This window comes from Lactuca serriola, chromosome 3, assembly GCF_051521515.1.
Source record: "Lactuca serriola cultivar US96UC23 chromosome 3, Lser_US96UC23_V15, whole genome shotgun sequence".
NCBI lineage: Eukaryota > Viridiplantae > Streptophyta > Magnoliopsida > Asterales > Asteraceae > Lactuca > Lactuca serriola.
Window position 1 is genome coordinate 134036393 of NC_136410.1, and position 17027 is coordinate 134053419.

General features: G+C 34.6%; 1 protein-coding gene across 1 annotated transcript; it reads right to left on the reverse strand.

Moving 5' to 3' along the window:
* Positions 1-551: 551 nt before the first annotated feature.
* On the reverse strand, positions 552-2580 carry LOC145093173 (putative N-acetyltransferase HLS1). Its single transcript, XM_079031245.1, has 3 exons — positions 2151-2580; positions 1852-2048; positions 552-1658 (listed from the first exon to the last, which is right to left on the reverse strand). Exons 1-3 carry the CDS (start codon positions 2346-2348, stop codon positions 809-811), a joined length of 1245 nt encoding a protein of 414 aa, XP_078887371.1. The 5' UTR covers positions 2349-2580; the 3' UTR covers positions 552-808.
* Positions 2581-17027: the final 14447 nt, after the last annotated feature.

Consider the following 17027-nt stretch of genomic DNA (forward strand, 5'->3'; position numbering starts at 1 on the left):
GGATATTCCTAATGCACGTAATCTTCATAGAATCATATCTATATCAATATCAAACATAAAATATCCCCTTTTAAATCTCAACTCTTCCATAATAGAGTAAAATGAGTGGAAAGGCATCCATTCGTAAAAGAAGGAATAAGATTGAAAAGAAAACATAATATTCCAAAACTCATTGATCTTAAGACGTCGATAATTCTCTTAGAACATATTGTATTTCACCATTTAGCAATTATCAATTTTCAACTTGCTATGAAATCTTGAAAAGATTCACAATATCCATCATAAACACATGTTTCACATAACAAACTTCGTACTACAAACATGTTCACCAAAAGAACAAATCTTAGAAAGCACATATCAAATCATATAATGCATACAAAAGGTTAAATAGTTTTAGTCCTATTGAAAAGATTCCAACTTTCAAGAAATCATCACAAACACAAGTTTCATAACTTGGAAGATAACAAGTACCTCCAAAATCATGGGTAAAAACATGATTTGGATGTGTATGATATAAAGAATCAATGGCAATAGTTGAAGCAAAGAGGATCTAAAGAAAAGCTACATTCATTTACCAAAACAAATGGGTAGGTCCCATTTGAGGATATAGTATATACCCCATGAAAAGAAAACATATTTGCTTACTCATTTCCTCCTTTCTTTCCCTACCCACCCATTAAAAACAAAAGTTATAAACTAAGCTTAAAATAAAGGCTTCAAAAAGCTAAGAAAAAAAAAACATAACAAGAAGCCAAAAGAAAAGCCTTAAAGAGGTAATAAAACTAGACATCTATATTGTTATAAAAAGTTAGAACTCTCTAGGATCAACAAAAATGGATAAACCAGGCTGTGATTTTCTCCAATCACCAACTGACCCATCACTATAGTCTTCCCCTAGCCTCTTGATACACCACAAATCCGTGAACGATAACACTTTCCAATGTGGGATTGCTAACTTAAGCGGGTCCTCACTTGACACCTCAGTTGCCACCACACCACACTTACACTCCATAGCCAAGTTATGAGCAAACCCGAATAACCCTTTTGCGAACCGGGTATACATTGGGCCCGAACCACCCAACCCATACAACATATGGAGCCCAAATGGGCTAAAAATCTTTGGTAGTGATGGAAGCCTCAAAAATGGAAAGATCCGATCCAAGACCCGAGTCGTTTTCGCAAACCCTTTTCTTAGCTTCGATGCGCCTTTCACTTCAAGTTTAAAAACGTCTTTACAGTTCCACACACTCATAACAGCCCAATTCTCAGGTGGGTTTTTAAAGAAATGATCCGACCCGGCCCAAATGTAGCCTTTTGGTAACGCGAGGAACGTTCCGAGGTTGAGGTGGTTGTTTAGTACTGAGTCAATGTCGCGCGGGAAAAACTCGGTGGTGGAGAATCGGTGGCGGTAGAGTGACTCAGCGTCGGAAGGGGTGAGTTTGATGATGGATATACGGTTGCTGACGGGGAGCCGGTGGGCGAATACAGGGTGGACGAGGACGGAGGGGTTACGGAATTTTGTGTAGCCGCATTTTCCGGTGAAGAGACCGACGGAGGGTTCGTTGGCGTCGTCGGTGGCGATGTAGGAATACTCGGCGCCGTTTTCTCTGAACCATTCTTCCATTCCACAAACTAGCTTTAATCCGATTCTCATTCTCCTGAAAAAAGTTTCAAGAATTTTATCAAGAAAATTTTCAAGAAAAAGAATGTTTTTTTTTTCTTTCTATTTTGAGTAAAAGAACGAAAAGACGAATAGGATAAGAAATCTTGTAGAGTTTTGATCATGGGTTAAATCAAGTTTCCATTTTTAGTAATTCTTGTTCTTATTCAGTCGCCGGAGAATATATTTACCGGTGCGAAGGAGACACCCGAAGACCCAAGATGTAAGCGAGCTTCGTTAACACCGGGACATGCTTCGGAGGTTCGCCGGATTTATTCCGAGACATTTTTTCACCACAAGTCACCGTTTTGATACACCCCCGAATCATCCCCACTATTTCCTTCCTCTCCTCCGCCCCATCGCCGCCGTAACTCACCATCTCCGCCACCTGTAGTTATCATTTTCAATGTTATTATTAATATTCTTCTTCTTCTTCTTCTTCATGTTAAATATATAAAGATGACCGAAGTTAAAAGTGAACGTGAATTACCAGCATGAGATAAGCAGGAGAGTTTCGAACTCTACAAATTGGATCACCCAAAAGATCAGTGTAAAGCGAGAGTTCGCCGTTGGGACCCACTTCACAGCTACTCTCGACTTGTTCGACTCTGTCGCCGTCGGTTTTATGGTTGTATTCCCTAATAACAAGCACCACCTCCGCCGCATCACCACCACCTTCGTCAGCCATATTTTTTTTGTTTTAATTACTGTTGAAAATGGGATGTGAAGAAGCAACGTATTTATGGAGTGATCGAATGGAGAAAGAAGAGATGATGAAAGTTTGCCTCGAAAACCGATTAAGCCACGAAAAAAAGGGGCCGTTTTCAACTTTCCCTTTTTCTTTTTAGAGAGAGAAAGCTATAGATATAGAGAGAGAAAGAGTAGGAGTGAGTGGTTTATCATTGACGTGCTTTCTTCTTCCATAATGGCTCCATTTATATACATGATTTTTGAGGCTACCCCTCCTTTAAATTTTCCTTATTTAATTCTGCGCTTTTTAAGAAAAATAAAATGGAATTAATTTTTAGTTTTTAATTTTTAATTTTCAATCACAAAAAGGAAGAAGGAAATTGGCGGCTATGGCTGCGCAGTCTCTCTCTCTCATCTTTATTCCGATTATAATCATTATATTTTTGATGTGAATGTGCCACCATCATGACCCCCTCCATAATCATTGACACTATTTTAAATCACTTCCAAACTTATTTTATAATAATAATTAATTATTTATTTACATTAATTTATCATATTTTAGCATATTCTAGTCCATATGTGTAAGTGTAATTACTAATAAGTGAACATTTTACTTATATCAAACTATCTATTATAATCATAATACATAATATCTTTACATCTCCAAAGATTGACGATGGTTTTCTTGATATGATTATATTTGCACACTTCGTTTCATGTGGTGTGTTAATTCGTGTGCATTTTGGTAACTCTTTGTAACAATTGTGTTGATTCATTTCATGGTGTGTTCTATTTCATTATGTTCATATATCTCATTTATGATGTGGTTTTTCTTACACGAAACCTTCACTTCTTGTGTTCTATTTTTAGGAAAGAGATTTAGTCTTATAAAATGGCAATCAAATGTAAATAGTTTTTTTAGTTCATTTGTCGTTTAATTGTATTTAATATACCATTAAAATCGTATTTAGGTTATCGTTATATTATTGGGAGTAGATTTTAACCGGATAAACAGATATTAAATCTTACGTTTCGTCCAGTGTGACATTTAATATAATTAAAAAAATATGTTCATATTACGTCTACATTGACATTCCATATCGTAGAACTATCTGATTGAAATGCATTATAATGATTGTAATAAGAATATTAAAATTTTCAGAAAGCTACCGAAATACAAATAAAAGATAATTGATTTAAAAAAACAAATTGTTTATTATTGGTTGTAAGACATTAATCCTATTATAATAGAGTTATGAAGTTATTAGATATAGAAAACTACAAGAATAAAAGCTTGAACTCATATAAAAACAAAGACTATTCTTTTTTTAATGAGTTTCAGATATTTAAGATTAGTTTTTAGATTTCATTGTTCCTAAATCTTTTATTCATATTGTTTTAAATTAATATTCATTTGCTAAAATATTGAAAACATATACAATCATCACATACCAAACAACTACAATACAACTTGGTCAAATAAATGTAAAAATTAATTAATACACCTCTAACAACCAACAAACACATTTTAGTAATAGAATCTTCTCCAAAAATTCTATTATAATAATAAACAATGTTACATTTTTACCAAAAATTTGAATAAAATCAAAACTATTATTTCCAAATCTTCATAATTATGAGTCCATGATCGTTACCTAAAATAAATAGTTATATACACTTTAAACAATTTAAAATACAGAAAAAAAAAAAGGTTTAAAATTAAAATTAAGGTAATATGGATGATGTACGAATATGATGATGGTCATCGGCATCCATCGTATGCCATGTGAAACGAGTAAGCATGGAGATGAATCACATGTTTCGCGCACTTTTTTAAGATTAAGGTAGGTGCACGTGGCACTTCCAGAAACCGTCAATCATCAATATCGGATAATTATAAGCCGTTTGATTTTCCTTTTAACCAAAAAGTAGTTGTACTTTTTATTTCTTTATTTATAAAAATTAAAATCGAACATGAACCATCTACTGGTTGCGTGGCTCTTCCGATCATCATCTCAATTTTAGTGGTCCTTTCTCAAAATCTTTTAACGATCTTCGTTCATGAATGGATAATTATTTTTAGTTTCTTTTATTAAGTAATAGTCGTTTCTTTATGATTAGGTCAAATAAAGTTTGAATTTAGTTAATCATTTATCTGAAACATAATTAGAAAATAAAATAAAATAAAACAAGGGTTATGCACCAAGGCCAATACTGTATTTTTAAATTAGAGTAATTGTTATACTTCAATTATGGATCAAAATCAATACTATATATTAAAAAGTGATGAGTTGTATATAAAGGTTTTTGATAGAATGTCATACATGCAAGGAAGAAGTATCATCAATGGTCCTCTCGTTTTAAACGAACATGGTGGGCTAAGAAAACTAAAAAGAAAGTTCTTATCATTTTAATAAGGTGTTTGATTCAGAGGCTGTTTGTTTTTATACAAAAAACGTCTTCCAATCTTTTTTCGATGCACTGGACAGAACATGCGTATCAGTTGGCATTTTACAGTTGTTTGTTTCTTAAAAATCTTCTAAGTCAAAAACCTCTGCCTGTGTGTTTCTTGGTGCAACTGTGGACCAACTAATTCAAAACATTTCTCAACTCTAAAAAAAACGATACACAAAAATAACGCAAACGCCACTCCATCCTCTTCTTCGTTCCATCGTTGTTCCTTGTTCTTCCTTCTCCACGAACAGACCGTCGACTTCAACCCTTCGCCGGCGCAACACGTTTCCGATTGGCGCACCAACAGCCCTTCTGATTGTCGACAACAAGTATGCTGATTTTGTCAAATCCGTCGAGAGGTAAAAAAAATTTATCTGTGTTTTGATTCAAATGTTGCTGAAATTAATTTTTATCTTTGTGGAAATCGTTATTTATTTATTTATTCATGATGCTTGCTATGTTGATTTCTGATTCAAGTGTGAATTCCTTGTTGAAATGGTTTTTCTTTATTGGATGCTTGTTATGTTGATTTCTTGGATCCAAGTGTGAAATCGATTGAAGTACTTAATGATGCAGCTATCCAGGTCTTTTAGATGATTTGTTCCTTTGGCACTTGATCCGTTCCTTTTTCAGATGATCCAAAGCCATCTTAGATGATTCATTCCTTTGTTACAAGCTCCATGAACCTCAAGTTCTCCATTGAGTTCTAAGTGCTCCAAATGCCCCATGAGAATGCTCCAAATGCTCAAGTCACATTTAACAATCTCCACCTTGACTTGAGCATCCTCTGAACTCTACCTTAAACAAAAACTTTCTCTCCCTTCCTGTCATCAAGCACTGAAGGGGTTTACTTCCTGTGAACATCAACCAAGTCCAAGCAAAGCTTAAACTTTTCTATGGGCAATGACTTTCTTAACATGTCTGCTAGATTCACCTTGGTATCAATAGTGAGTATTGAGAATCTGCCTGCTTCCAGAATGTCACGAATGAAATTCAATCTGACATCAATATGCTTTCTCTTCTCATGATACATAGAATTCTTCGCAAGATTCAATGCACTCTGACTGTCACAGTACAATACATGCTTCTCCATCTTCATACTAAGACTATGAATAAGCCCATGTAACCATATTACCTCTTTTATTCCTTTCGTCATAGACATGTACTTGGATTCAGTTGTAGACAAATCAACGGTATTGATAGGTTTTGGGCACTACATCATTCCTATGGTGTACATGCAAATCCTAATGCTTTGGGTCTAGTTTGTCTAATGAACATGCAATTGAATCATCCAAAGCCATAAAGCCTAGATCTATCATGCTATGAATTGAATTAAGGGTTTAGAAATTACCTTTGATTGTTATGTAGTAATAACAATCTATTCCTCCTTGTAATTGGCTTCAGAAAGCTTAGTGCCTTCAGTGTTGCACCTCTAATGGAGTCACAGACACCAAGAGCAATAAGGATGAAGAGGGAGAAGAGGAGAGGCACCCAAAAACCGTCTAGAAACCCTAAGGAAACTCTTAGCCACATTTTTGGGGCTTAGGGTGTCCTTATATATAGTTAGGCTATTAGGGTTTACAACTGGGAAACCCTAATCTGACTGCTTAATCCCTAAGCAGCCCATGGACTCCCTTTTTAGAAGCCTTGGACGAATTCTTATGGGCTTCCCCATACAATTCGTCCATTCCAACTTCTATGGAGTCCATTAGCCCATATAAGTAATTATCTTATAATTACACAATCAGTCCCCTATATTTAATTAATCTCTTTTAGCCACAAAATTAATTCTTAATTAATTCTTGACTAATATTAATTAAACAATATGATTTCTCCTTTAATATATTATTCTCATAATATATTAATAAATCATAGTTAATCCTCTCTCTCCATAATTCATCTTACAAGTTGTTATGGTAAAGGCAACCCAAAAGGACCATGCTCACAATCGGGTCAAGTACATACCAAAATAGTTATGGACTTAGAAATTAATCCAACAGTCTCCCACTTGGATAAGTATAATAACTATTATGCGTATGACTTCAAACCTGATCAGCAATCGTAGCTTTCAAAAGCCGCCGTCAACTCTGATCTTATCAGAAGCGTGTCCTTTAGATAAGGGATCATATATTCCTCCATTATGCATATCGTATAAACTGAGACATGGATTTACATCATTCTCTCTGTCCATATATTGTTTCCCGACTTCCGATTTATGACGACTGACAACAGACTACAATTGAACACATCAACTTAGTCCCGGCTTGGCCAAGCGCTTATGGTGTCATCACTAAATCATCGAGGGCCCCACATATATCGCTTTTATCCCACTTTGGGCAAAAGTAACGGATAAACTCCAACTCAATGCTTGCTTGTACTCACTCACCGAATTACACACAACAATACGTTTTATAATACCAAGTTACTGGTGCGTTTACATATTATCAATGTGTAACCGACTCGCAAGATACAACTTACACATCTCGGTTTCAAGAATATAAGATATTATCGTCTCACTAATCACTCGTGATAAAATCCATGAAGTGATCCAAGTGAGCGTGGGTTTATTCCAATACTCTAATCTTATAGCAGCACTCATGAACCCTGCAACAAACTTTTGTTATGTCTAAAACACTTTAGACAATCTACAGTCAGATTCATGACAATCTTCTTTCATTCCTACTTCCAAAGAATGAGCGACTGTGGAGGGTTTGAATAATCTTATTATTTGGGAAGTAAAAACATGCAAAGTGAAACAAAGAATAATATTAATCCTATATGGCCTCAAACCTTTGAGTATAAATAAAACATTTTATTTAATCACCATATTGATTACTCATCATTTTTTGTTTCGGATAATCAACTTCTTACTTGAATTATAACTACAATTTTCCCATGCTCTTAGCATGCACACTATGTTTACCTATGGTCCTTACTTTGTGAAATAGTATAATAACATTTTCACTCACACTCATTTCACAATTCCTAATCCATTAGTGTAAGAATACAAAATTCTCGCCACTACTAGAATATGTTAGATTCTAACATTTTATGCAACAGTCCTTTCGTAATGTCACGACACAAAAGTCACCAAGACTCGGCCAACGAAATTAAAAAGTACTCTATTGGATATTGTTACAAGGCAATTCCATAGTCATGAAGTCTCATATTCAAAGTACATTCCTTTGAACATCCTTCTTGCCTAAAAATTTCCAATCTAGACATTGATTCTCGATATCCAACTCCCAATATGGAAACATTTCCATATTTTCCATATGACAACTCATTCTAAATAGAATCTTATATATTCATAATAATGTCAATATGGTCCATCCATGACTATACTTTCAACTGTCCACAAGCGACCAATCCTTGGCGAACCTTAGATTGTCCTTGGCAGTTGTTTAATTATTTTAGTCAAAACCGGTTCTATTTCCTTTTTCCCTCTAAATGTCCTAGGCATTTGGAAAATTTTAGAACGGTCAAATATTACAGCATATGCAATCGATCCTATACCCGAAGCGTATGAGATACAATTTATAGTGAAAAACGTGATACTTTACCAGTTTCTTACTATAATATCGTCATAATATTTCTATTTGTCGTGTTCTCAAAATTCGAACTATGAAGAGGGATTCCGTAATCTTAATCAAACTTTGAGAATGAAAATAATAAATATACCCTTAACTAATATTCAATTAAAATTTCTCGATCTAAGCTTTTAGATTGGAAACGAAGTATAACATTCTCTCCCTTAATTATAGCAAAAACAACATTTCAACCCCTGCAACTTTGCAAAGTTAAACTTTTGTTTTTCTATAATTAGTATTTCCAACTTGCAATACTTAAATAATAATCATGCTCCCACTAACATGATGATTATATCCATTCCAGCATAACATTTATGCTCCTACTAGCTTTGACACACATTTAGAAACCAACTAAACTTCTAGAAAACAATACTTATTGACTTCCAAAGTTCATTGTTTCTAATATGATATGCTTTGATAAACCTTTATCTAAGCTTCTCAACCTTATACACCTTCCCTTGGATAGCTCACATGTGTGTCTAAACTATTTTAGAACTTATATTACTAAGTCCCAAATGTTCGGACTAATTGCCAAATCTCACAATTCAAACTATGAAGAGGGATGCCGTAATCATAATCGAATTTGAGAATACAATTTAGAACCTTTAAAAGGTCCTTCGATGTTTTTATGTGGTTCTACATGTTCTATAATATCTAGAATTATCCTTGGATGATAATTAGGAAACCAGATAAAGACCAAAAGAAAGATAATGTTATTTTATTGTTTTGGGACATATCTAGTGTTTCTTGGTACACTATATAAAGACCTCTAAGCCTCATAATTTTGTCCATTCTATTTCTTAGAGGGTTAGGCCAAAATTATACCTCTCTCCACTCTCTCTTCAAGCTCATTAGTCGCTAGGATTTGGGTGTGAACCATTAGAGGCGCGACACTTGTGACGCTTTCTTCGAAGAGTCTTTCAAGAAGGAATTTAAGATTGTTTACAATAACAATCTTCAAGGTAAGCTTCTTATTCTTATGAGTTAGTTTTACATAGGAAAAGTTTTATAGATTATCCATTCATAATATGTTGCCTATACGTGAAATATATAGATCCAACTAGGTTGTATGTGCCATAATCATTTGAATTGTTTGAATGTTTTCCACTTAGTGCATTGTGTTGTAACTTCGAAAACCCATTAGTGGTATCAGATACTGGTTTTCTTTCATGTATTTGCACAATGGTGAATCGATTTTCTGAAAAAACCCATCTCACGATGTGAACATAGCTGCTCACAACGTGAAGCCTAATAAAATATGTATCTGTTATCTGTTTGACTGGTCCCATGAATGAGCTTAGATACTTACGATGTGAGCTCAGATTTTTCGGGATTCTGTTTGTAGAACATCTATTCTCACGATGTGAGCTTAGAGGCTCACGACGTGAACTCAGTGTATTCCGAATTTTCGGATTTTCTTGCATAACTTGATTTATTTGGTTGTTATGTGATAATTATCTTTTATTAAATTTTCCATAATCCAAATTTTGGTAATATTGGATAATTAAATAAGACTTAAATGTTAGGAGATAACTATAGATTAGACAATGATGGAATTATTTGATTAAAATTATCTTTATGGATGTTATTAATAATTTAATTAAATTGATTAATTAAAAGATAATTAATAAATCCATAAATGTTTTAAATTTAAGTAAATTAAAAGTATAATTTATTAAAATATTAAACTCTTGCTATTTTAAATGTGTTAAAATACACCTTATACTATGTATATATAATTAAAAGTTTAACATATATATATATATATATATATATATATATATATATATATATATATATATATATATATATATATATATATTATACGTATAAGAAAATGTCAGTCAAACCAATAGTACACCTCATTCACGAAGCCGAACTATAAGATAAGTTTAAGGAAGCGGCCTATAAAATGACCGCCATTGGGTATCCATTTTTACTCACCGCTCTCTTGTTTGGTGGAGGTTCGTTAGCTGAACAAGTTTGATAAGACATAACCTCATTAAAAGTATAATGATATAAAGTAACTAAACTATCTTCTAAAATCCCACTCTTAGTTACTTTAGGAAACATGTGAATTTGTATGCTAATCCATGAAGTTGCACATTACACTTTATAAGTCGTTAGTGGAGCATGTGTGGTTAACCGACACACTAATATGGGACTAATAAAGGGTGGTAATGGGTGTCTCAAAAATTATCATCGATTAATGGAGCGCGTTTGGTTAACCGGTACATTAACATGAGATGATAAATGACATCGAGAGTGACAAGCTAATTTGCATGGTTATTCACATATCGTTTGTGATCCTCGGCATCACAGTCACAAAAGTGAGAGCATAATCGAGATTAAACCTGCCTTTGATTAAATTGTATGAATCTGTAACACCTGGTTCCTGGTATGCATTTAACTCACTAATATATTTATTTTGAAAGGGTAAGTTGACGATTTGGTGGCCCTAACTCGTCGAGTAGAGGACAGATGATACGTGGGGTTTAAGCTACCTACTCGACGAGTCAAGAGCCCTCGACTCGGCGAGTAGACCGGCCATAGTGAAACCCTAATTTCAGGGTTTTGCACCCTATTTAAGCTCCTTAACCCCTACCCCTTGGCCTTATTTTCAGCCTCCCTGTCCCAAACCCTAATCCACGAAAACCTAGAGCTTTATTTGAGAGTGTGAGCCATTTTGAGTGATCTTTGTGTACTTTTGAAGCTTGTGGAAGAAGAAGAAGATAGAGGGCTCAAGAAGGGAAGAGTAGATCCAGAAACTACCACACCATTTGCTACATTTTCTGGTAATCAAGTTTCTATCTTGACTATTAGTTCATTAGATCTCTTTATGTCCATCTTTATGAGGGTTTTTGGTCCAAGAATGATAGCTTTTGGAGAATGATCAACCCAAGTGGGTATTCTTCCAGATCTAGGACCTAGAGGGGTTGATATGACATAAAGGTGCAAAATTTATGCCATTAGAGCCCCCATGCAATCCATGGAGTGTCATATTGGCTTTCTTAGCCCCAAAAGGCCATGCATGTGAAAAAATATGGGAACTTTACGTGTCCAAGTAGGGTTAGGGGTTTAGATATGAGGTTGTAAGCTTTAGTTGGGTGTGTGGATGACATAAGGACCAAGTTCTAGGTCCCAAGGAATTAGGGTTTAAGCTAAACCCTTTAAGAAGAGGTATTAATGGGTAAAGTTAGAAACTTTACCCTTAAAAGGACATTTTAAGGGTTCTTGTGAAGTATGAAGCTTGGATTTGAAGTGTAGGGGCTTAAGCCATTAAGTTAGCCCAAACAGATAGGGGAACTCAGCGAGTCCAGAAAGGGGCTCAACAAGTTGAGTCGGGTTGTCCCGATCCTATGCTAGGTAGAACTCGACGAGTCTGTGAAGGGACTCGATGAGTTGACTCGGTTGATGACGAGTCTGAGTAGTATAGGAACTCGTTGAGTTAGGAGGTAACTCGACGAGTTGATTCGACTGGGAGTTGATGTCACAACACCAAATTTTAGACCTAGCATGGTCTAAACCATAACAAAGTACTAGTGTAATCCACATTGTAACCTTTAGTTCATTGTAGCCTCTATAACCATTAGGGCTTGTTTATAAGCTAAATAAATAAGCCTAGATTGGAACCTAAGTTATATTAGGAAGGTATAATCCAACTTTTAGCTAAAGATCAAGGTTCAAAACATAAATAATACACATTAGATTGTGTTCACGGCCAAATAGTTCTAGAATAAGTGGTTCACGGCCTAAATGGAATAAAGATCAAGGAGTTCACTATCCATTTAACATCTAGAAGCTAGGTTCACGGTCCAAAAACTAATCCATGAGGTAGTTCACGGTCCAAGCTCAAAACATTAAGGATGTTCACGGTTTAGGAATTGGAACCAAAGGGTGTTCACGGTTGCTTTATGGCCATGAACCCCTCTTATTGGGCTAAAAATCCAATACTAGTACATTAATGAACTGTAAACCTAAATCATGGCCCAATTGTAATCCGTAAACACCCCTTATATATGTGTTTATGTGACAACCCGATATTTCAACTCTATGTAATGACCTAAAAAGTCAAGTATTGTAACCACTGTTGATATAATGAAATTAACTTTGAAAATAAAATGTCCAAAAGTCTCTAATTGATTACCTACTATGTTAGATGTCATTGAACCGTGATCGTACGTAAAAAGAACGCCCAAATCTGACTTCGTGTAAGGAAGTTATGATTTTTCCAAGTTCGGCTTAGCGACAGACAGCTAAAAACTCGAAACGGAGATCGAGCGACTTTTGGCCGGAATGACCTAAATGAGAATCGAAGGTCTTGACAATGGTTTTTCAACGGTAAAAAGTCTGGCAAAGACAGACGTCGGATAATGAAGTTATGAATTTCTAATGAAATTTTCTTACCGCAATCTTTTAAAAATAAATAATAAAAATAATTTCAAAATTTGCCGACGGAGTCTAAACGAAAGTTGTAGAGCGTAGTCTCACCTACGTGTGGATATAAAGAACGTCAAAAACGGAGTTCCTATGAAGAAGATATGAAATTTTGAAGTTTATTAAATAATAAAAAATATAAATTTAAATCAAATTTCGGTATTATCCGAAGGAGGAGTCACCGGGCCAATCCGAGTTACGCCCAGCGTACTCGAGGACTAGGCCTCGGATCGTCCACGTTGCCCCCTATGCGAGGCTATGCCCCGTCCCATCCGAAGCTCCGAGGCAGTCGAGGAGGCGGTCACACATGACACACGCGTACGCCCAACGTACCGAGGCAGTTCCAGCCCTTATAAAAGGGATGCGAGGGTTCCGAAGAAATGGCTCAATTCCTCTCATCTTTCTTGCATTTTTGCCTCGTTTTCCGTGCACGTGATATCCCGAAGCCCAGGTTTCCTTGCTCAAGTCCCGAAGGTCGTTTGTGCTCCCGAGATTCCTGAGAATTCCGAGAAAATCCTCTTTCTCGAGTCGAAATTCTGCTCGGTTTTCATCTCGCCTTCTTCGATCTTTCAAGTGAGTTCATACCCCTATAATCCACACTTTTAAATGTTTTATAAATGCTTTTATATGCCTTTTAGGGGGGGGGGGGGTGGGGGGGAATACAAGTAAAACATATGATTATTATCGTGTGTTATATAAAGATTCATTATACACTTTTTATCAACGGAATCATATGTGATTTATAACTATTATAGGGAAACTTTCGTATGCAAAATATATCAGGATAACATCTTGTCTTTTGAAATGAAAAATGTTGTTATATATATAAATCAAACACTCTGCTTATACTTTATGTATATGTGTCCATTTTTGGCACTACAAAAGTTATACTTTTCATAACAAGTGAGCATTTCACTAAGGTTTACTATACAAACGAGACACACTTTTAGAAACCTATAATATGTATAGTTTTACGAGAACATCACGAAATTTTTCGTACTAGAAACACTATTTCAAAGAGATACATTCATATACAAGAACAAACGAACATTTTCATACGTAAATCTGTTTTATACTAAGTTTTGTGAGACATTAAACTTAACGTACGTTCGAGTACACATTTCAAGTCCTGTATTATATACCAGAATCCCTTGGAGGGGGAGCAGGTTGTTTGTGTATAGATCTATACGGGATTGACAACCCCGCGCCCTGACTGTTAGCTACAGTACACCATTTGGGGTGACAAACGTCAGAACATTCTAACGCCTGAAGAACGTTGTGTATAGGCATTTCTAGTCAATAGCATGGTTATAAAACTCACATGGAGTATTAAAAACATGTTGATTTACGGGGTTTTTCAGACGTGTTGGCAATTTTATACGTACATAAATTAACTACTTTAGGCATGAAAAACCTTATTGTGATACAATTTTGGAACTTCTAAACAACTACCCACATACGGAAAAACATCAATTTTCTAGAAACAAACATTGGTCTTGATAGAAGGCTACATTTATACTAGTAGAAAATATGGGATTTTCTAGGAACAAACAAACAAAAACAAAACATTTCATTTTAGTTCATACAAACATTGTCATTTAATACTTATGAAACTCACCAGCTTAAATGCTGATCTACTCTTTCAAAACTACTTGTATGTCCCAGGGATTCAGTAATTACAGGTAACAAACAGCTTTTGAAGAAGGGACGTTGCGGCGCCAGTTTAAATTCATACTTTGGCATCATATTGTAATTGGTTTTGAACATGTACGTTTTAACAATGTAAAATTTCAATTATATATATGATGGTTATATTGCTTTCTTTGCTATGTATTCAATTGTTACGGTACTACATGAAGTCATCCGCCCCCGAACGTTTCCGCCGTTCCGGTTTGGGGGTGTGACAGTTTACACCCTGAATCAATTCATTTCACTCATTTTCATCCGTAAACACTCCAAAAACTCTCTCAATCTTCATCCATGAACAGTCCCAAATCCTTTCAATCCTCAAGTGTTTATGCCCCAGAATCTTCAAATCTTCATATTTCCCCACCAAGAACATTCAAACCATCTTCGAATATTCATATTCCCCACCAAGAATATTCAAAACATCTTCAAATATTCATATCACCTTCAAATCTTCATAAGTATACATGATCCAATCGTGAACTCACTTGCCTCCAACCGTAAACCCATTTTGCTATCCGAAAACTCCATTTCCACATTTCCAAACATTTCCAATTAACTTCCAATTTAATTGTAAGTCATCCTTATAATTAAATTATTAATGAACACATTATTTAAATTAATATTCTTATTAATTTAAATGCGACGTTGAATATAATTATTTTAGGGTGACGTCACTCACTCGTACAACAACTTGAGGATCGTCTCTACCGCTTCGCTATCCCAAATTCAAACGCACATACAAGGTGAGTTCATACCCCTACATTTTCAATGTTTTTAATATTTTCAGGAGGGAATACAAGTAAAACACAAGGACTTTTGTGTTTATACAAATATTTTAAACCTTTACACTTATTTCAAAATGAGTATTCACTACAATTTCTAAAAATATTATATATATATATATATATATATATATATATATATATATATATATATATATATATATATATATATATATATATATATAAACCCTTTTGTAATATGTTGGGCATAAGGGTATTTCACGTTCATACAATTAGATTACAAATGTTTTCGGTACATTACAGAACATTACGAATAAACTATAATTGGTATAGTTTGGGAATCTCTACACTATTTTTCTAAGTACAATACACATAATCAAATATTTATTCAAACTAAAATAGGTATAGTTAGGGAAAAACTACTCTAATACATTGGTACAAGAACACACTACTAAATAATTATTTAAATATTATTATTTTATGTTACAAGTACATTACTACAAGGTTATACATACATATTCAAATACCAGAAAGGCCACTACACTACACTATACGTAAACCAGTTAATACAGGTTTGTGGGGCACTACTTCGTTGTATGCATCAGGGCACGGTTTCTAAATCCTATACAATATAACCAGAGTCTCCTGGAGGGAGAGCGTGAGATTTCTGTATAGATCTATACGGGACTGACAATCCCATGCCCTGACTGCTAGCTACAGTTGGAACGGAAGTTTTAGGGTAACAAATGTCATTTCATTTGGACGCCTGAAGAACGTCGCAGAGGTCACTAGGTCGTATCAAGCATGATTATATGAAACTCACAACAGTATTCTAACACACATGTTTACGAGATTAATATAACTTCATTGGTTTTATATTATTTAAATAAAACTATAGTACTCTATGGTATACTATTTTACACTAAAGCTGGGGTATCCAGATATTCATACAAGTTTTTCATACAAACACTACAAGGATACACTACTTTACACTACAATTGACGTAACATACATACATACAAGGGTATTCATATAAATAGAGATTCAATGCACTATTTTCTAGTAATAAATGCGCCACTACAACATACATTTTTCAAGGAATACATACGACTTCATTACAGTCACTATATAAAATATTGGATTTTCTGGTGAAACTAGCATTTTCTAAATACAAATACAATCATATTACACTACTTTTCCATGTACGAGTCAACGAAACTTACATAACATCAGAAAATATAAGAATTTCCGAAAGAACATACTAAGGTTTTTAAGGAACAAAGAACATACTTTCTCAAATCAAATGCTTATGAACTCACCAACTTTAATGTTGACACTCTTTTAAAACCACTTGTATTCTCTAGACACTAGTAGATAGGTACTCATGCAGGTTCTAGAAGATGGAGCATAGTAGCTTCAAGTCCTTACTTTACTATTTTCTTTTGGAGTCAATCATATGTGATTCGAATATAATGTAAATACTATATGATTAATACGATGGTTGTTGTTGCTTTGATTACTATTATACAATTGTTGTGATACTTGAACATGACGTCCTTCACCCCCAAACGTTTCTGCCGTTCCGGTTTGGGGGTGTGACAGTTGACCTAGACTTTGACTCTGATTTTGACATATGATTTTGTTACATTGACATATATTATGCTATTTTGAGATACATGGTTTTATGACTTTTATTTGATGGATGATATTGATGGTTTTTACTAATGAATTAAAATGAAATTTTTGGGCTATATTTTTTGG

Bases quoted from the DNA above. Each gene is read 5' to 3' on its own strand.
- LOC145093173 (XM_079031245.1), bottom strand. From the start codon at position 2,348: ATGGCTGACGAAGGTGGTGGTGATGCGGCGGAGGTGGTGCTTGTTATT. The intron at 2,049-2,150 runs GTAATTCACGTT...TGATAACTACAG, and splicing joins CTCCTGCTTATCTCATGCTG to GTGGCGGAGATGGTGAGTTA. The intron at 1,659-1,851 runs GTAAATATATTC...AACTTTTTTCAG, and splicing joins CGGGTGTCTCCTTCGCACCG to GAGAATGAGAATCGGATTAA.